Source organism: Bombyx mori, chromosome 19 (genome assembly GCF_030269925.1).
Source record: "Bombyx mori chromosome 19, ASM3026992v2".
In the NCBI taxonomy this organism is placed as follows: Eukaryota; Metazoa; Arthropoda; class Insecta; order Lepidoptera; family Bombycidae; genus Bombyx; species Bombyx mori.
The window spans coordinates 5,609,035-5,626,155 of NC_085125.1; the positions used below are offsets into that span (position 1 = coordinate 5,609,035).

The window sequence follows — 17,121 nt, forward strand, 5'->3', positions numbered from 1 at the left end:
ACCGGAACCCATAGACATCTACAACGTAAATGCGCCACCCACCTCGAGATACAAGTTCTAAGGTCTCAGTACAGCTACAACGGCTACCCCACCCTTCGAACCGAAACGCATTACTGCTTCACGGCGGAAATAGGTGGGGTGGTGGTACCTACCCGTGTGGACTCCCAAGAGGTCCTACCACCAGTAATTACGCAAATTATAATTTTGCGGGTTTCATTTTTATTACACGATGTTATTCCTTCACCGTGGAAGTCAATCGTTAACATTTGTTGAGTGCGTATTTCATTAGAAAAATTGGTACCCGCCTGCGGGATTCGAACACCGGTGCATCGCTTCATACGAATGCACCGGACGTCTTATCCTTTAGGGCGTTGTTGAAAATTATCGAAAAGGTTAAAATCAATCCACTTTACAGGATTTTAAACATTTTATGACAATAATATATCTAAATACATATTATTTAAACGATGTGACTTAAACTTAACTAGAAAATGCTGCGAGAATTTAGAATTTCCATCAACGTCAAAAATTAAATTGGTTCAAAAGAAACGTACAAAGTCATGGTGAAATTAGTTGCTGATGATGACAATTTATTAAAATAAATTATATAAGAAGTATTGATTATATGATATATATTGATTTTTATTAGAACATCATATATTAATAAAGCTCATTAACAAAAAAAATATTGTTCTATATTAATAAGAACTCTGTTTAATGGAAAATTTAATGGTAGGTAAGTAGATTTCTGATGGTTTTCATGGGAAGCCAGATTAATTGTTGGCATCACCGAAAAAGAGCTATGAATGGATTAAAAGAAAAATGGCGTCTATTTACGTTTGTAGTTCGAAGTTAAAAGGGCACTGATACAGCTTGTGGCTTGTTTTTTTCCGAAAATCGTGAAAGTTTCCGTGTAATCATGGCGAACACTTGTATTGTAAGTGGTTTTAAGCGAGAATCCTCTCCAGTTTGTGGAATATCCTTCCATATATCAGATTCATTGATAAATTTTTACTAGTGTGAGTATATATTTTTAAAATGTTAGATATTTTTTCTCATAATAATATTTAATACCATTTGTCTTGTAAATTGTACTTAATCTATGTCATATATTAAATTTGAAAAAACAATCGTGAAAAACTATAATTTTGCAATGTATTTTTCATATTATAAGAGGAATCACGTGGTATTTTTTTGACTTTGTTTATTGTATTGAATAGCGTCGCACGCAAGCATGTATATCATTTGCCTGACGTCAAGCGAACGAGGAGGATCTTCTAGTAAATATGACGTTGGAATTTCTGGAAAATGTCCTATATAAAGGTCAAACAAGAGGAATCAAGTACTCAAACGCAAGAAATAAAAAATGCCCCGAGAAAAGCAAAATTACGACAAGATGTTAAGGTTTTGAAACAAAAACTTAAAAGTCGCGAAATAGTGATTGTAAATATAAAGTCGATTTTAGATTTATTAAAGAAAAATGGCGATTTTTAATTGAATTGAAATTTAAATTGCGAAATTTTAATGATACTCATGGTCCACTTAGATATTGACTAAAATAAATTATTTATTTCGTTGAAAAAAAAAGAATTTACATAAAATAGGGGAAATGTTATATTATTTATTTATTTTATTAGGCTCACAATACACATCACAAGCTAAAGATACATAAAAAACACAAATAAAAAGAAACAATATCTGGCTAATAAGACTACAGAAAATTAACTGAACTTAATAATAATAATATAACCAATATTTTGTAAATAGAGATCAAGTACTATGTGTATTGTGTTATGTGTATTGACTTGTCATTTAAGAGTTATTTAATTGTCTACATATAACAAATAAATGAATTTCAGTTCATTTCATTTTATTACCCATTGTGTTTTATTTATTAAAATGTAACTAGTAGACTTAATATAAACGTAATATAATATAATATAATATAATATAATATAATATAATATATAACTTAATATAAGGTAAATTCAAAACTGATGCATGTGTATAATTTTGTCCTATAAATAAATTTTATATGGTCACCACATTAGACAAGGACACCGCGACCAAAAAGTATTCTCTTTCGAGACCGATTTCTCGGCATTAGACAGCACTCCAGTTGTAGGTACTTATTAACTCCATGATGTCGCCTTCGTCGTTTCAGTGTTGCTAATTAATTCCAATGTGCACTAAAGTCGGGAAACTCGACATATTTTTTATTTTTATTATTTAGTTTGTATTAGACTTGCGCAAAACATCACTTCCCAATGTAATGTGATATGACATCACTTTTACAGACAGGTGATATTACTCGAAAACATTACACATCACTCTTAGCATTACTCGGTGCGTTCAATAGATACTGTGACGAATACATTGTATCTATACACCCGAATCATTACCTAAGTGATGTGTTCATAGTACTTTGTATTGTAATACACTGTTATATTACTTGACAGAGATTGACTTACATAATAATATAATAATTTTATTTTTTACTTAATATAATTTATTGTGGGATCAACGGATTTCATATGGCGACTTAGACTGCAAATTGAGCTCGACGATAATGTTAATATACGAGAGCAGTAGACGCATTGTTTCGGCGCGGCCTCCTCAAAGTGCATCCAAAGAGGACTGTACTTTCATTTAGACGCCATTCTTTCTTTCACTTATTAAACAAGCATTAAAACAAATAATAAAACTATCTTCAAACAAGTGCTTATGTAATTCAAACACAAAAATTAATATGAAATATTACTAAACAATTACGAGCGACTAGCGATTTTACAAAAGTTGCGAATAAAAAATTAAGTAACTACTTGCGGGGAACTACCGGCTGGCCGCGTGAAAAATATAAACACAAATACCTATATTAAAATTCAGACGTACCATAGGTATAAAAATGTACCTAGCGGCCTGGGCATACGGTTCAAAATCACTAGGAATAATTCCGTGTCGCTTGCTCATTTATTTTACGTAGTGTTGTAGCACTGCACGTCAAGCCATCGTCGATCGGTCTGTCTCGCTCGCTCGGTTCCGTTCGTGTATTAAGCAACATTACACGACAAAGAAAGAAACATGTTGGGTGATAGTGTGATGTTTGTTTCCTTCGCGTAATGTGTGATGTTGCATTACATCGTAGAGTAATATTACCGGAGTAATATCACTCGCATTACTTACACATGTCTAGTTTGTATTTACGATAAATTATAACACCACATTCATAGAGAAAAAAAACAATGTTAAAAGACCAATCTAAATATTAGTGATAAGCCTAGTTAGGAGATAGATTTAAGTAAAAGAAAAACAAAATACTGGGACTCTTTAGAATTGTAATGTAATAACTGTTGTAACTAATACGAATTTTGTGATGTCATTAAGCGACAAAAATTCTTGATCCATACTTTGTCATTCGGTATCATATGCTACCTAGTATATCATTACAAAATATCGTTGTATCGCGTAGTACTATATCGATACGCGAAAATATCGAAATGTTTAATGTATCGATCATTTCTATAGAGACGTAGCAATTGTCACTTGGCAAATGGCAGCTATTTACCTAATTAATATTAACTAAATACCATTGAATAATTAATTAAATTGTAATCTTTGTGCCTAGTATTTTTAAAGTGAAAATTATGTCTCAGTTAGATAATCTTGAAGCATTAGAAAAGCAATTAGCTGAATTGCAAATGGTAAAAGAAATGTGTACTACAGGGAAAGGGAAGAAAGTGCCGCCTGCTGTGCCTCCAAAGAAAAAAACTCAGCCGCACGTTCCTCGCAGCGCTTTAAACAGTGAGCCATCCTATTCGACAAAAATGTCAACATCGACAAGTAACAATGAAACTTACAATACCTTGCCTAATAAAACTTTGATGTCACAGAAAGATTACGCAAATTTAAACCACCTTGAAGACGACTTCGAATCTTCTACATTAAGACAAAATTTAAGTAACACGACTTATAGTAACTTGTCACATTATAAGGCGAATGATATGCACATTCAATTACCACCCCCTCCACCACCACCACCATTAACTACACACACAACATTGCAGGCTCCTCTAGGAACACACAATCTACAATATATGACACTGCCATTACCTAATCCTTCTTCAGGAGTCCACCAGGAATATATGATGCCAGTATTGTCCAAGTCTCCTGTAACTACAAACAGTGAGGAGTATATGCCACCCCCATCACCAGTAAGTTCCAACTACAGTGAATTGGCTAGAGCAAATGCTAATTTGAATTACAACCATGATAGAACATGTCCTCCTGTTTATCAGAATAATTTCCCTGAATACAACATGTCACAAGCTCCAACATATGAATCATTCTATGAACCAATCAGTCCACATCCCTCCAGTAAGACAGCAATGCAAGAAAATAATTTAATTACAAAGAAAGAAGCTTTATCTAAACGATCACCATTGCCCAAGGAACAAGAAGTAGATGCTTTGACAAATCTGCTGGTACAATCAATTACAGACAGTCAAGATTTAGATGTCTTTGGAATATGTGTGAAGTGTGGTGAACGAATTTCTGGAGAAAACGCAGGCTGTACAGCTATGGGAAACACTTATCATGTTCACTGTTTCACTTGTCAACGTTGTAATGTAAATCTCCAAGGAAAACCATTCTATGATGTTGAGAATGAACCGTATTGTGAAGCTGATTATTATGACACATTAGAAAAGTGCTGTGTTTGCCGAAAAATAATTTTAGATCGTATTCTACGTGCTACTGGAAAACCTTATCATCCAACTTGTTTTTCTTGTGTAGAGTGTGGTAAAAGTTTAGATGGGATACCGTTTACAGTTGATGCCATGAACCAAATCCATTGTATTGATGACTTCCATAAGAAATTTGCACCACGTTGCTGTGTATGTGAACTACCAATTATGCCAGAAGAAGGTCAAGAGGAAACTGTGAGAGTTGTTGCCTTGGACCGTAGTTTCCATGTTAAGTGTTACAGGTGTGAAGATTGTGGCTTACTGTTGAGTTCAGAAGCAGAAGGTCGAGGTTGTTATCCACTTGACGATCATATACTTTGTAAAACTTGCAATGCACGTCGTGTTCGTCTTTTGACTAATGTTATGACTACAGACTTATGAATTGTGCATTTTTGTTTAAACATCAAATGATACTATGTATATATATATAGATATCTATTATTATATTGATTAATATCATAGGAGTTTAGCTCTGGAAGACAATAAAAAGTATTTTGTAATATAAGGTTGTTATAAAAAATTATTTAAAAAAAGTACTAAAAGGAAACTTTCAAAAAGAAACTAGGAAAGGTTATCAACATAGTCAATTGGAATTCTTTCTTAGTCTGCATTAAATGTGATAGAATATTGTTATAAGCATTATAAAAGTTATCTAGTAGTTATGTATGGATATACTAGTAATTCTCTGCTATGCTGTGACTCACTAAATGTATGAAATACATCTATTGGTCGATATAACCTGCTTGATGGTACTGAGACTAGGATTACATACATTTAATTTTGACTTGTGAGCAATACGTTTTATATTGAATATGAAATATTTACATATTTGCTTTTACAAATAAAAGTGCAAAGCACAAAGCATTTTACAGTTTTACATTTCTTAGTACTAAGAATTATTTTTATATTTTTTTATTAATTATTATCCAAAAGGTTACTATTGCTATAAATATATTTGTATATAAATAAACACAAAAATGAACAAAATTGTTTTATTCTATAAAATTATTTACAAATACTGGCTGATAATATAAGGCACAAACATCACAGTCACCATTATAGGAATGTTTCTTACCTAAACATATTTTCTATTTAATTGTTACTTAATAGATAGCCACATGCATAAGTAAACACACCACGATACACGCCACGTGGAATATTACGACACCACAACACATCAATACAAAAGTTTTACAGTACTAACTTACCATACTGTAAGAATAATTTTGAAATGATGAAATAATTTAATTGTTAGTGACTCGCATACTGAGATCTGCTTTATGAAATGGTTAATTTAACCTACAATACTTTCAGGAACAAAATTTAGATTTCAGCCCTTGTGTTTCATCTTTGTATTAGATTTAGATGGACTTAATACCTGTTTCATAAATAGTGATCTTTTCTCCTTTGCACAGTTGGAATTATTAGAGCTTGTACTACCTGTAGGAGAGGTACCTGGCCAATAAGTACTTGATTCTTTCTCTATGGTTGTGACCTTATCACTCGATCTATAATTATTTTTGCTTGACATGACATCAAGTGTTTTTGATGTACTTTCAGAAGTATTACACAAATTTTCCTCATCAGAGTTTAAATGTGTTTTCATTTCAAATTTTTCTCTTAGTATAGAGAACTTACGACGAGGTTTGGTTTTTGTTTGTTTTTTTATATTTGAAAGTTTTGGCGAAGAGCTTTTATTTGATTCTGATGCCGAAACGTCTTTTTGTATTAAAGATTGCAGAGATGTTGACATACGATTCATTGATACATAATCGTTAGAACCATTCGCTGTTGTGGCATTTCCTGAAACCAACTGCCACAGCAAGTCTATATTCTTATTAGATACATCAGGATCAGGTAGCGTCTTCAAGTTTTTCATTTTACTACGAGTGTAGTTTGTTGAGTGATTATTGAAATTATTTTCTATTTTCATTCTTAATGTATCGTGTTTTGAATTGTTTGTATCTGTCACGTTTAAAGTTTTTCTATTTGTGTCATAACTGGGATTTTGTGATATATTTTTATCGTTTTCCTTTTCAGCCAATGATTCCATAATATTACTGGGATGGAATTTCGAAGGTTCTTTCCATAATGCTTCGGATAAAATCGGGTCTAAGTTTGAAGCAGTCGGTTGAGGTGAATCCCACAAATGGTCTCCTCTATGATATAGATTTCTTGGAGAATTTGTAACAGTAGATTTCCTAATCTCATCGATAGTTGCAACTAAAGAGCTCTCTGAATTTAACCGTTTCTTGTTCGTAATATCCATGTCTGTCAAGTCATCCAATTCCTCCATAATTGGTTCTAAATGAATTGCATCTTTATTAGCATCAACTACGCTAAATGAGTCATCGGTACATATTGTAGAGTTTGCGTAGTCATCTTGACTGCCTTTGTCAAACTTAACGAATACATTCGAGTATGTATGTGTTTTCTTCGGGAAAGGTGGTGCCGCTAAAATCGCATTTTTCAATTCCTGAGAGATGCAACTACTAATTTCTGAACTGGCCGAAGTTAATGTGTCGCGTCTTCTATCTCTGACAACGCTTCCGTCGTGACGCCAGTTTTCGATATCGCAGTACCCCTTCCAAGATCGCAGCCCCCACGCTTCACGAGCAATATTTACCGCACATATATTCTCATAATCGTGTACGGACAATATTTCCGTTGGCGTATCTAACTCTCTTGATTTTGTAAAGAAATCTGGATTCGCATTGCTCTTCTTACCCTTTTTAGCGTACATTTCTTTTAGAATGTCCAATGCGATCCTTTGTATGTTTTCAATATCTGCATCCTGATTCCCTACTTTTATATTCTTGAGAGCACTTAAACACAATTTCTGGACTATGTTTTCGTTAAACGTGTTGATATCAGAACTATTGATGTCGCTGAAACTCAAATCTAAATCCATATCAATGGAATCTGATGAAGTTTTCTTATTCGAGCTATCGGTATCGTGACTTATTTCTGAGCATTGGTCGTTTTTGAGTATCTTCATAATATCTTCATTGACTATGGCACAAACGTCGAAATTCATATTGGTTAAATCATCGCTAAGATCATCAGAGGAACAAATGGCGCGTCTTTTATTTGAATTCAGATTGCTCGATGTTATTTCATCTATATTACTCTCAATATTTTCTCCAGCCGATAGTTTAAGCGTCAGTTCCGTTGGTGAACATATTAGAATTTTTTTGTGTTTACAGTTAATTTTATTTGAAATATTTTGCCCTTGATTATCCTGTTTGAGAGTTTGTGGTGTATTTTCAACACTATAAATTTCGATTCCTGAAGCATCGCATCCATTGTTTCCAAATGAGCCGGACGATAACGTCGGTACGCCAATTTTAGCAATCCATTGATCAAGCAAAAAATTCTTATTAGCGTTTTCGATGTCTTTTTTGGGATGTTGTTCTAAAGTTGATTCAATGCTGGAAGCAAGAAATCATCGACTTAATTAGAGCGAGAGGGCGGTTACTACTAATTGTTAAAAAAAAACTATTAGCTTATTATATTGGAGTGGCAGAAGTGAAATCTGCATCAAATTGCAAAAAAAGCGCACGTTGAGCTGCTGAAGTCATTCCATATTTGAGTGCCAAAAATCAATGGTATCTAATACTCAATCAATTGCAAAATGAATAAAGTAGGATAGTCTATCATAAATACAAATTAAATTACCTGTAAGAGGCTCCATTTTGATTACGATGCAGAGAATGTTTAAATGACCTAATGGGATTTAAATTGACAACCGTCTTATTTTCTTCGGTTCCGGGGTTTTGTATCACAGCCTTATTATTTAATTCTATATCACTTTGTTTTCTTTTCCACAATAGTGGTCCTTTCGGATGATAAAATCTATAGTAAAATATCATAGCACAAATACCTGGAAAGTAAATATTAAAATGTTTATTTAATTTTGCTCTTATTTTAAATTCTAATTTAAATATAATTAACTGAAGTCTTCTTACCTATAAATACACCAAAAATAATGCAAACGATTCCTATCACAGACCATAACTTCCTTTGCTTGTCGTGCGGCGAAATAAGCAAGTACAATAGGAGACTACCGAAATTTTGAGTTACCATTAATGTGTAAAACGTCAATAGTCTATATTTAGTTTGGCCCTCGTGTAAATTAACGTAGCAAAAACAATAAACAAATCCCATTACTACATTATAAAATGTTTCCTCTAATTTATTAGAACAAAAGCTGGTTTTTTGAATAATAATCCAGAATATCATAGCTGTCCAGTGTAAGCCTGAAATAAATTGTTATCATAAGCACATAAAAAGGGTAGGTATTTCACGAAATGGTTTTATCTAAACTATTTTTTTAAGTCGTCGTGGCCTAAAGGATAAGGCCTCCGGTGCATTCGTATCGATCGACGCGACTTTGTCGGTATTCGAACCCGGCACCCGAGGCACCAATTTCCCTATTGAAATACGTACTTAATAAATGTTGACGAATGACTTCACGATGAAAGTGAAAGGTTGAGAAAGGGATTTGGGTAATAGTCTAGTCAACAAGTGCCTTTTTGGTCAACTTTTTTCAGCAGTCTCCGAAAATTATGTTTGAGGTGTCATTCGATTCGGAATAGCATCTAGATGTTTTTTGAAAAAAAAAAATGAAGTTCCACATGCAAAAATTGCAAAAGTTATCATTCGAAACCCAAATCATGTTTTACTGGCAATACTGAACCTTATTTTCATAGCCTTTTCTCGATGATCTTTAAAATCAGTTTTTGTTTTATTTACAATGAAAATCAATACAGAATTGATAAAATTATGTGTGAAAAGTAATCCCGCTTGCCTTTTTGTGTATTTCCGACCTCGAAAGGCACTCTTTCGCCACAAAGGGGATTGCCCACTCTCCATAGTGTGCTAGGCCCAAGGTGGACATCAAATATTACTATAAAAATGGATTGATTCAAATTCTTAAATGTATTACATATCTAAAAAATCTATTGAAATTGACGCCACTATTATAAAAAATATAATAAAAATAAAAACTCGTTTTGAGGTTAATTTTCTATATAAATAAGTGTCGGATTGTGAGATACTTCAAGAACTTTTCTTTTCTTAATGTTTAAGATGTTCCTAATGTATTTTTATCCAATAGGGTATAAAAAACACACTTATTTCTTTAAATATCTATATTTTCTTCATCTTCATACACAATTATTATCATCTAAAAATAGCAAAAGAGAGCATATACACGGTTTTAAATCTCGGTCAGGGTAAAACCACAATTCACACAATGTTTTTTAGTCGTAGTATGAAACGTTATTGATAAAAGTAAAATAAATCGAAGAAAAATCAAAACACATCCATTTTGTACGCAAGCACAACACCACAAGCAGCAAGCGAAGTGTCAGTCAGTCAGATTAAATTCAGTGTTGTCAGAATAAAGAAAAATAATTACATGAAATTCATATATCGATTATTTTTTTAAATAACCGATAATTGATTTATATCTTAATCTTGTTTTTACGAGTACACATTATTTTTTATGTTTTTGTTTTAGTTGTACATATTTAAATAACAATACTAGTAAAGTTTTTTTTATTGCTTAGATGGGTGGACGAGCTTACAGCCACCCTGGTGTTGCTAAGTGGTTACTCGAGGCCACATACATCTACAACGTAAATGCGCCACCCACCTTGAGATATAAGTTCTAAGGTCTCAAGTATAGTTACAAGTTAAAGTCCAATGGGTATGTCTTCGATGTTATTTTATGTGCATAAAATCCATTAAAATCGTTTGATTAATGATAATACTTAAAATGATTTATTTATATGTTTTATTTATATACTCAAAATATTTACTTCATACGTAAAAGGATTTGAAGCTGGCAATATTTTTCCCGCAAAAATAAAAATCCTTGTTTTTTCAATAGAGTTACTTTTTTTAAGCTACTTATTGTAAACTGTAGTGGCGCTTATTTGCAAGAAAGTAAATGCATATTTATTTATGACAAAATTAATGCACTAAGTATTTTTTCTATAATCTATTGTCCGCTTTGGGCCTAAAATGGGCCATCCCCTTTACCTATTTTTCAGGACTTATTACTTTGACGACGGCACGCAAGTAATAGCCCAAGAGCCCGCGACAGCCAGACCTTCGTTATTTTATAAAAGCTGAAAGTTTCTCTGTGTATGTCTCCAGCACAGGTAAAAACGACCCCCGACTATAGAGTTCCGATTGTGGTTGCTTGGGCAGGTAACAGGTAGTAAAAGTATATAAAATAGTACCTTAAATTCGTTAAAGTATAAAGTTATTTTTTTTTATTAATTACTCCAGAATATCTTTAGAAATCACGATATCCATTGCCGGACACTTTTTACAGTTGCTACCCCCTGCCGGACACCCCTAAACTTTAATAAATTTTAATTATACTTTCGTTAAACTATAAAAGCTGAATTTTATATATGTTACTTAGGGACTAAAAAAATATGTTACCCCAATAGCCAGACAGTTTTAATGGTTCTTACATCTTGCCGGACACATTGAGAGCCCGCTGTGCGAGCGCGAGGTAGCAACTGTTCATGCGGGTGTGAGTGAGACAGAGTGCTTAGTCTATTGTGATCTTTTACTGCACATCAGCTGTCATTTCTGGGATTTATCGTGCATTCTTCAGGAAAGGAAAATTAAAACCATATAAAACATTTAAAAAATATCCAAAGTACCAGGAAGCTTTCAAGAATTTCCGTAACAGCGAATCAATTGAAAATTTAGATCAACAACAAAACATCTATAATATCTCAGATTTATATGCAATGTTTACAATGTCCGTAATGTAATTGATGTTGATGCTGCTCGACTTCAAATATTCATCGACTCGTATACAGTCTCTGATGTAAACGAAGCTTTTGACCGAAAGAAATTGCGAATTTTTTACGTTAGCAATCTACCAACTTGTAAAAGCGAGCTATTGCAGCAATTTCCAAGCAATTTCAAAGCTTCCTGGTACTTTGGATATTTTTTAAATATTTTAAATGGTTTTAATTTTCCTTTCCTGAAGAATGCACGATAAATCCCAGAAATGACAGCTGATGTGCAGTAAAAGATCACAATAGACTAAGCACTCTGTCTCACTCACACCCGCATGAACAGTTGCTACCTCGCGCTCGCACAGCGGGCTCTCAATGTGTCCGGCAAGATGTAAGAACCATTAAAACTGTCTGGCTATTGGGGTAACATATTTTTATAAGTCCCTAAGTAACATATATAAAATTCAGCTTTTATAGTATAACGAAAGTATAATTAAAATTTATTAAAGTTTAGGGGTGTCCGGCAGGGGGTAGCAACTGTAAAAAGTGTCCGGCAATAGATATCGTGATTTCTAAAGATATTCTGGAGTAATTAATAAAAAAAAATAACTTTATACTTTAACGAATTTAAGGTACTATTTTATATGTCTTTACTGCCTGTTACCTGCCCAAGTAACCACAATCGGAACTCTATAGTCGGGGGTCGTTCTTACCTGTGCTGGAGACATACACAGAGAAACTTTCAGCTTTTATAAAATAACGAAGGTCTGGCTGTCGCGGGCTCTTGCTCTATAACTGAATGAAATAACCCGGGCATACGCCTGTGGGCTTATATTGAGTGGTTACGCGTTGACGCGGTAACTAAGTATAATTTATTTATTCTTCACTGTGAGAATGTCATCACCCTGAAATTTCCAGTACCTCGTCTCTGTGCAAGCATTTCACAACATTATTATTCTGTGAGGACTCACACGTAACTTATTAAATATCATTGGTTTGTGAAATGATCGAAGTTCCCACAATGCTACTCTCTCTTCTCTCTCTTCCAGCACACAGACGTCTACTACTGGACATACTGCCGCCCCCTAGCTCCACCAGACCCAGTACAACTCAATAAGTCTTCTGGTACGCGTACAGAGCTGCTAGCGCTATGATTAGCGTTATTATTACGATTTGTCAAATCTTGTGTGTTTTTCGGTGCTTTGTGGGATTGTGCAGCTGTTTATCCCATGGAGATGGGTGTTTAAGTTTTCAAATCCCGGTCATTTCACTCCAATTATAAGTGAGTCGTTCGATTTGTCAATATTCTTGATCTACTGGGATTTATTGTATGATTGATTTTGAATTGGCGGTAATTGGTGTGCTTCAAGGATTACTTAAATCTACCGGCTAACATTTGATTTCCATGTATATTATACAAAAATTTCTTGAATGGCAAAAGTTATTTTCCCACCGAGACAAAGAAACGAAGCGTGAGCATCGCGTTACGAAAACCTTCATACCCGATCTTATAGACCGAATGGTAAACAGTCGACGTCGCCCAAAACACGTCATTACGGATCTTCCCGATCCATTAACGGTGCTTTCAGGTAACACAAGCATCGGTCACCGTCCTCGTCGAACCCGTCGCTTGCGACGAAGGACTCGACGAGTAAACTAACCCTCAGACTCAGCTCACTGAGGTTCTCGCCGGATCTTCTCAGTGGGTGGCGTTTCCGATCCGGTGGTAGATTCTGAGCCCCGTGACCACACCTACTAGTTAAGGTTACGCTGAAACAGCCTCTCAAGGCCATCAGCTTAGATAGATACCCAGTGCGGGTATTCGATTCGTTTTTCTGTGTTTAGTTTTGAATTTAAATTTAGTAACAATTATCGAACTTTCCTCGATGTCCTTTCTGGTTAAACATGTTCTTCCTACATTTTTTTTAATATACGCATAAAACTCAGTATTCATAATTAATGGCCTGTTTGTACTTCTGTTATTAATAGCAAAGATAAAGGTAATAATGATTTTGTAATTGAATAATTTGTGGATTAAGCCATTTTGAGGTGTCAGGCTCCTTTGAAAACGCGGCGCGTTACAATAAACCTCTTATCGTGACCGCATCTAACTACATATCAGACCCAGGTGACGGGATATTGTAAAGCCGTCGCTCAAAAATGTCTTTTCGGATCCTACGCATCTATTCTCGGTACTTTTAAGCTCAGCAAGCACCAGTCAGCGTTCTCCTCGATGTGCAACCAAACCAATAAACACAACCCACTGAGTTTCTCGCTGGATCTTCTCAGTAGGTGGAGATCCTGATCCAGTGGTACATATATACCCCCTTAGGTTGCCATTGGGTAGGGAAAAAAGCTTAAGTTAATATATAATTATAATTTACTTACTTAGTGGTAACAATGTCCAAACTCCAAATACTATAGTAAATAGCAAAATTCCCGAAATTCTGCTTATTAACATACCGAAGAACCACGTAAGCCTCAATCCTAATGATTTCCATTCAAACTGTAACTTCAGGAAAGCTGCCTCATTGTATATGTATGTTGAGCACCCCCATACAACTGAAGACATGGAGGCACTCAATGAAAATACTGAAAAAAATGGATTCAAATTATAAATCTTATTACCTTAAAAACATCCATTAAATAAGAATAAGACATGTTATTTATTATTAGTAATGAGAGTGCGACAAATGTTCCATTATTATCTAGAGAATTTAATATTAACTTCATTATGTATAAGTATACATAGTAAGAGTATGCTTGTTTTGGACACCAATAATAATTGTAATTCCTATCACATTCATTAAATACAAATTTCTAAACTTCTCTTGCTTTTGTTATAAAATTACATAGCACAAGTATGGGGTGAGCTTTTTAGTAGCTTTTAAGGAGACGAGTAAGGAGAGTAAGTATAGATTGAGGTTTTCATATTGGGGGCATTTACAGTGTTCAAGGGTGGCCCTTCAGCAATTACTTTGTAAATTATAGTCATTTAAAATAAAATCTGATGTAATGATAAAGTTTAATCTTGAATTAATTAATTTAATAATAATTAAATAATTAAGTTTAATAAAGTTTAATCTTTAAAAATTAACTCTCCTGGTCTAGTGGAGCTTCTGCAAAGATACAATGAAGATTATATAGAAGTCTTGGTGGTCAGCGGTGGCTTTTTGTTATTGCTTTTTATGACATACTTACTATGCTCATAGACATAACTAAAATCAGAAGCATAGCCACAAAAGGGCTTATCTGTGACCTTCATTTCCCTATTTGGTTCTTGATATTTTTAAGATAATATTTAGTAATAAGCTATTTGTTTATTACCTTTAGTATAGTAGTTTTCATCCAGAACAACAATGGCATAAAGCTGTAGTATAATTTGTGGGGCCGTTCCAGTAAATATGTAAATAAAATGCAACAAACTTAGATCATTCCTTTGGGATATCAGTTTGTTTGTTTTCATAGCTTCTAAATTTTTACATCCAAACACTTTGCGTATGAATATGAAATATCTGCAAAATGGTAAATCAGTGAAGTTTCTTAAGTACTGTGTTCATGTTTTGTTGACAATTTAAGACATTACCTTTCTAACAATCCAACCAGGAAAATGTGGCTAATCCAATGAGTTACATTGGATTTATTATCAGTAATAAGCCATCTCAAAGAAAACACATTGATTATAATGTTTGGAATTATTATTAAAATGATTGTGCCTGCTGCCCATTCTAAACGATCGTTTTTAAAATATTCCGCAAATACAATTATATCTGAAAAAAATGGGCACATCTTATTTAAAATAAAAAGTAATAACAAACTATTTTCTTCTTTTTTATAACTTACCTGTGGTTACATCAGCTAATATAGAAACCAACGATATGAAAACGCATAATACATTAAATAAACAAAAGTTTTCATCTTGGTGTACATCAGTATTACTCAATTTATTTTCAGTAGTACCACTACTAGTTTTGCAAACCTCTGCCATTCTAATTATGTGTATTTTATAAAGAAGCCAGGTAACTCATTTTAAGTTGTATTCTTCTTATTAATAAGTTTCATTCCAAATATAGAAAAAGCTGTGAATATGAGAATAGGTATTTTATGTTTTATTATTATAGCTTTAGTCTAATATTTCTTAGCCCAGTAATTAATAACCATACTTTAATTAATAGCAATCATCATTGTCCCATATAAGTCGAAAACAATAAAACTTTTAATAATCCTTAGCGCACTTAGCTTTGATGCATGATTTGATTGAAAGTTTGTTAAGTTTGATCAAGTTTGATTGAAAAGCTTTGTAAGTTTTGTGATTTTTTATTTTGTAAGGGATTTTATGACCTGGTAACTAGGACCCTTTAGTCATGTCTTATTTTAATATATTATTATATTCTTATTTTTATGAAAAATGATAAAACGGAGTGAAATTAAATTAAATGAGATGATATGGGATGAAATATAATGTCAGTAAAATGGTGGTCATTAAAATATAGGTATTTCTTTTCCCCGGTAAAATATAGGTCTACCAGAATCTGATGGCAAAAAAAGGGAAAAAAGTAGCGATTTTCATATGGCAACAAAAAAAATGTCATCTGTCAAAACTGAATTTTCGAGGAATTGTTTTTGGGATTCAAATTTCCTTTAAAAAGTGGTGAAAATGTCGAAGAAACCTCTTCGATCACAAGCAAGAAATATTGTTTTCAATGTTTATCAAAGAATACTTGATGAACAAGGTACAGAACAGAGACAATCATCGATATTGAGCCATGTGCAAGCGTTGACTGGTTAGTAGGAATGACACGTCTTGATACTTTGGTTTATTGCATTTTCGTGTGTATTATGTGTACTAAACTTTGGCTTATACCAGGTGTTTCTAATACTACCATAAGACGAATTGTTGCTGAAGGCAGATCTAACAGAGGCGTATTTAGTACGCCCGGTAAAAAAAGGAAAGGTGGCAAAAATACTGCGCCTTCCTCGTTTTCCTCTTCCGATGAAGAATTTTTATGGATGTGCAGTATTTGGAACCATTTTCAAATTCTAATAGCCTATAATTAATTAATAAATTCATGAACAGAGTAATTGGAGTTTTCATCTAAATTTCGAACCCCACATTCGACACAGTAAGATTTTCAAAAATAATCTTTGATCATTGCATAAATTTTTATATTTGCATGTATCACACAGAATCAGCCGCTATAAGAAAACCAAAGTATCAAAACGTTTTACTCCAATTTCCCCAATACTGCTAGCGTCAATTTCTTTTTTCCCTTTTTGCCATTAGATCCTGGTAGACCTATATATACTCGTAGACTTCGATGTTCACACATCGGTCACCGTTCTCGTCCAACCCATCGCTTGCGACGAAGGGCTCGACGAGTAAATTAACCCTCAGACACAGTCCACTGAGTTTCTCGCCGGATCTTCTCAGTGGGTCGCGTTTCCGATCCGGTGGTAGATTCTGCGAAGCACGGCTCTTGCTAGGGGTCGTGTTAGCAACGTCGTCAGGTTTGAGCCCCGTGAGCTCACCTACTAGTTAAGGTTCCGCTGAAATAGCCTCTCAAGGCTATCAGCTTAGGTAGGGAAAAAAAAATGTTCACACTGGTATT

The 17,121-nt window shown here is 33.8% G+C and overlaps 2 protein-coding genes and 1 long non-coding RNA gene across 4 annotated transcripts; 2 read left to right on the forward strand and 1 right to left on the reverse strand.

The window, feature by feature from the left end:
* The first annotated feature begins 2,217 nt into the window (after positions 1 to 2,217).
* LOC101747095 (lipoma-preferred partner homolog) lies at positions 2,218 to 5,729 on the forward strand. The gene has a single exon (XM_004933363.5). It carries the CDS (start codon positions 3,645 to 3,647, stop codon positions 5,121 to 5,123), a length of 1,479 nt encoding a protein of 492 aa, XP_004933420.1. The 5' UTR covers positions 2,218 to 3,644; the 3' UTR covers positions 5,124 to 5,729.
* LOC101746965 (uncharacterized) lies at positions 5,721 to 15,837 on the reverse strand. Of its 2 annotated transcripts, XM_012696553.4 has the most exons (8): positions 15,676 to 15,837; positions 15,356 to 15,591; positions 15,099 to 15,282; positions 14,840 to 15,027; positions 13,901 to 14,104; positions 8,711 to 9,001; positions 8,421 to 8,625; positions 5,721 to 8,173 (listed from the first exon to the last, which is right to left on the reverse strand). In XM_012696553.4, the coding sequence occupies exons 2-8, from the start codon at positions 15,498 to 15,500 to the stop codon at positions 6,073 to 6,075; spliced, it is 3,318 nt and encodes a 1,105-aa protein (XP_012552007.1). In that variant the 5' UTR covers positions 15,501 to 15,591; positions 15,676 to 15,837; the 3' UTR covers positions 5,721 to 6,072. The 2 variants fall into 2 exon arrangements, with proteins under 2 accessions (XP_012552007.1, XP_037873560.1); XM_038017632.2 differs by lacking the exon at positions 15,676 to 15,837 and having other exon boundaries at positions 15,099 to 15,301; positions 15,356 to 15,490.
* Positions 15,838 to 16,091: 254 nt separating this feature from the next.
* Positions 16,092 to 16,594, forward strand: LOC105842596 (uncharacterized). The gene is made up of 2 exons (XR_009975675.1): positions 16,092 to 16,296; positions 16,380 to 16,594. It is a non-coding gene; the product is annotated as an uncharacterized LOC105842596 (long non-coding RNA).
* The last annotated feature ends 527 nt before the right edge of the window (positions 16,595 to 17,121 follow it).

What these genes read in the sequence shown, in the direction of transcription:
- LOC101747095 (XM_004933363.5), top strand. Translation starts at nt 3,645, where the DNA reads ATGTCTCAGTTAGATAATCTTGAAGCATTAGAAAAGCAATTAGCTGAA.
- LOC101746965 (XM_012696553.4), bottom strand. Translation starts at nt 15,500, where the DNA reads ATGGCAGAGGTTTGCAAAACTAGTAGTGGTACTACTGAAAATAAATTG. An exon ending in ATTAGCTGATGTAACCACAG is followed by an intron (nt 15,283 to 15,355) that starts GTAAGTTATAAA and finishes CATTTTTTTCAG; the next exon opens with ATATAATTGTATTTGCGGAA. An exon ending in CAAAATGGAGCCTCTTACAG is followed by an intron (nt 8,174 to 8,420) that starts GTAATTTAATTT and finishes TCTTGCTTCCAG; the next exon opens with CATTGAATCAACTTTAGAAC.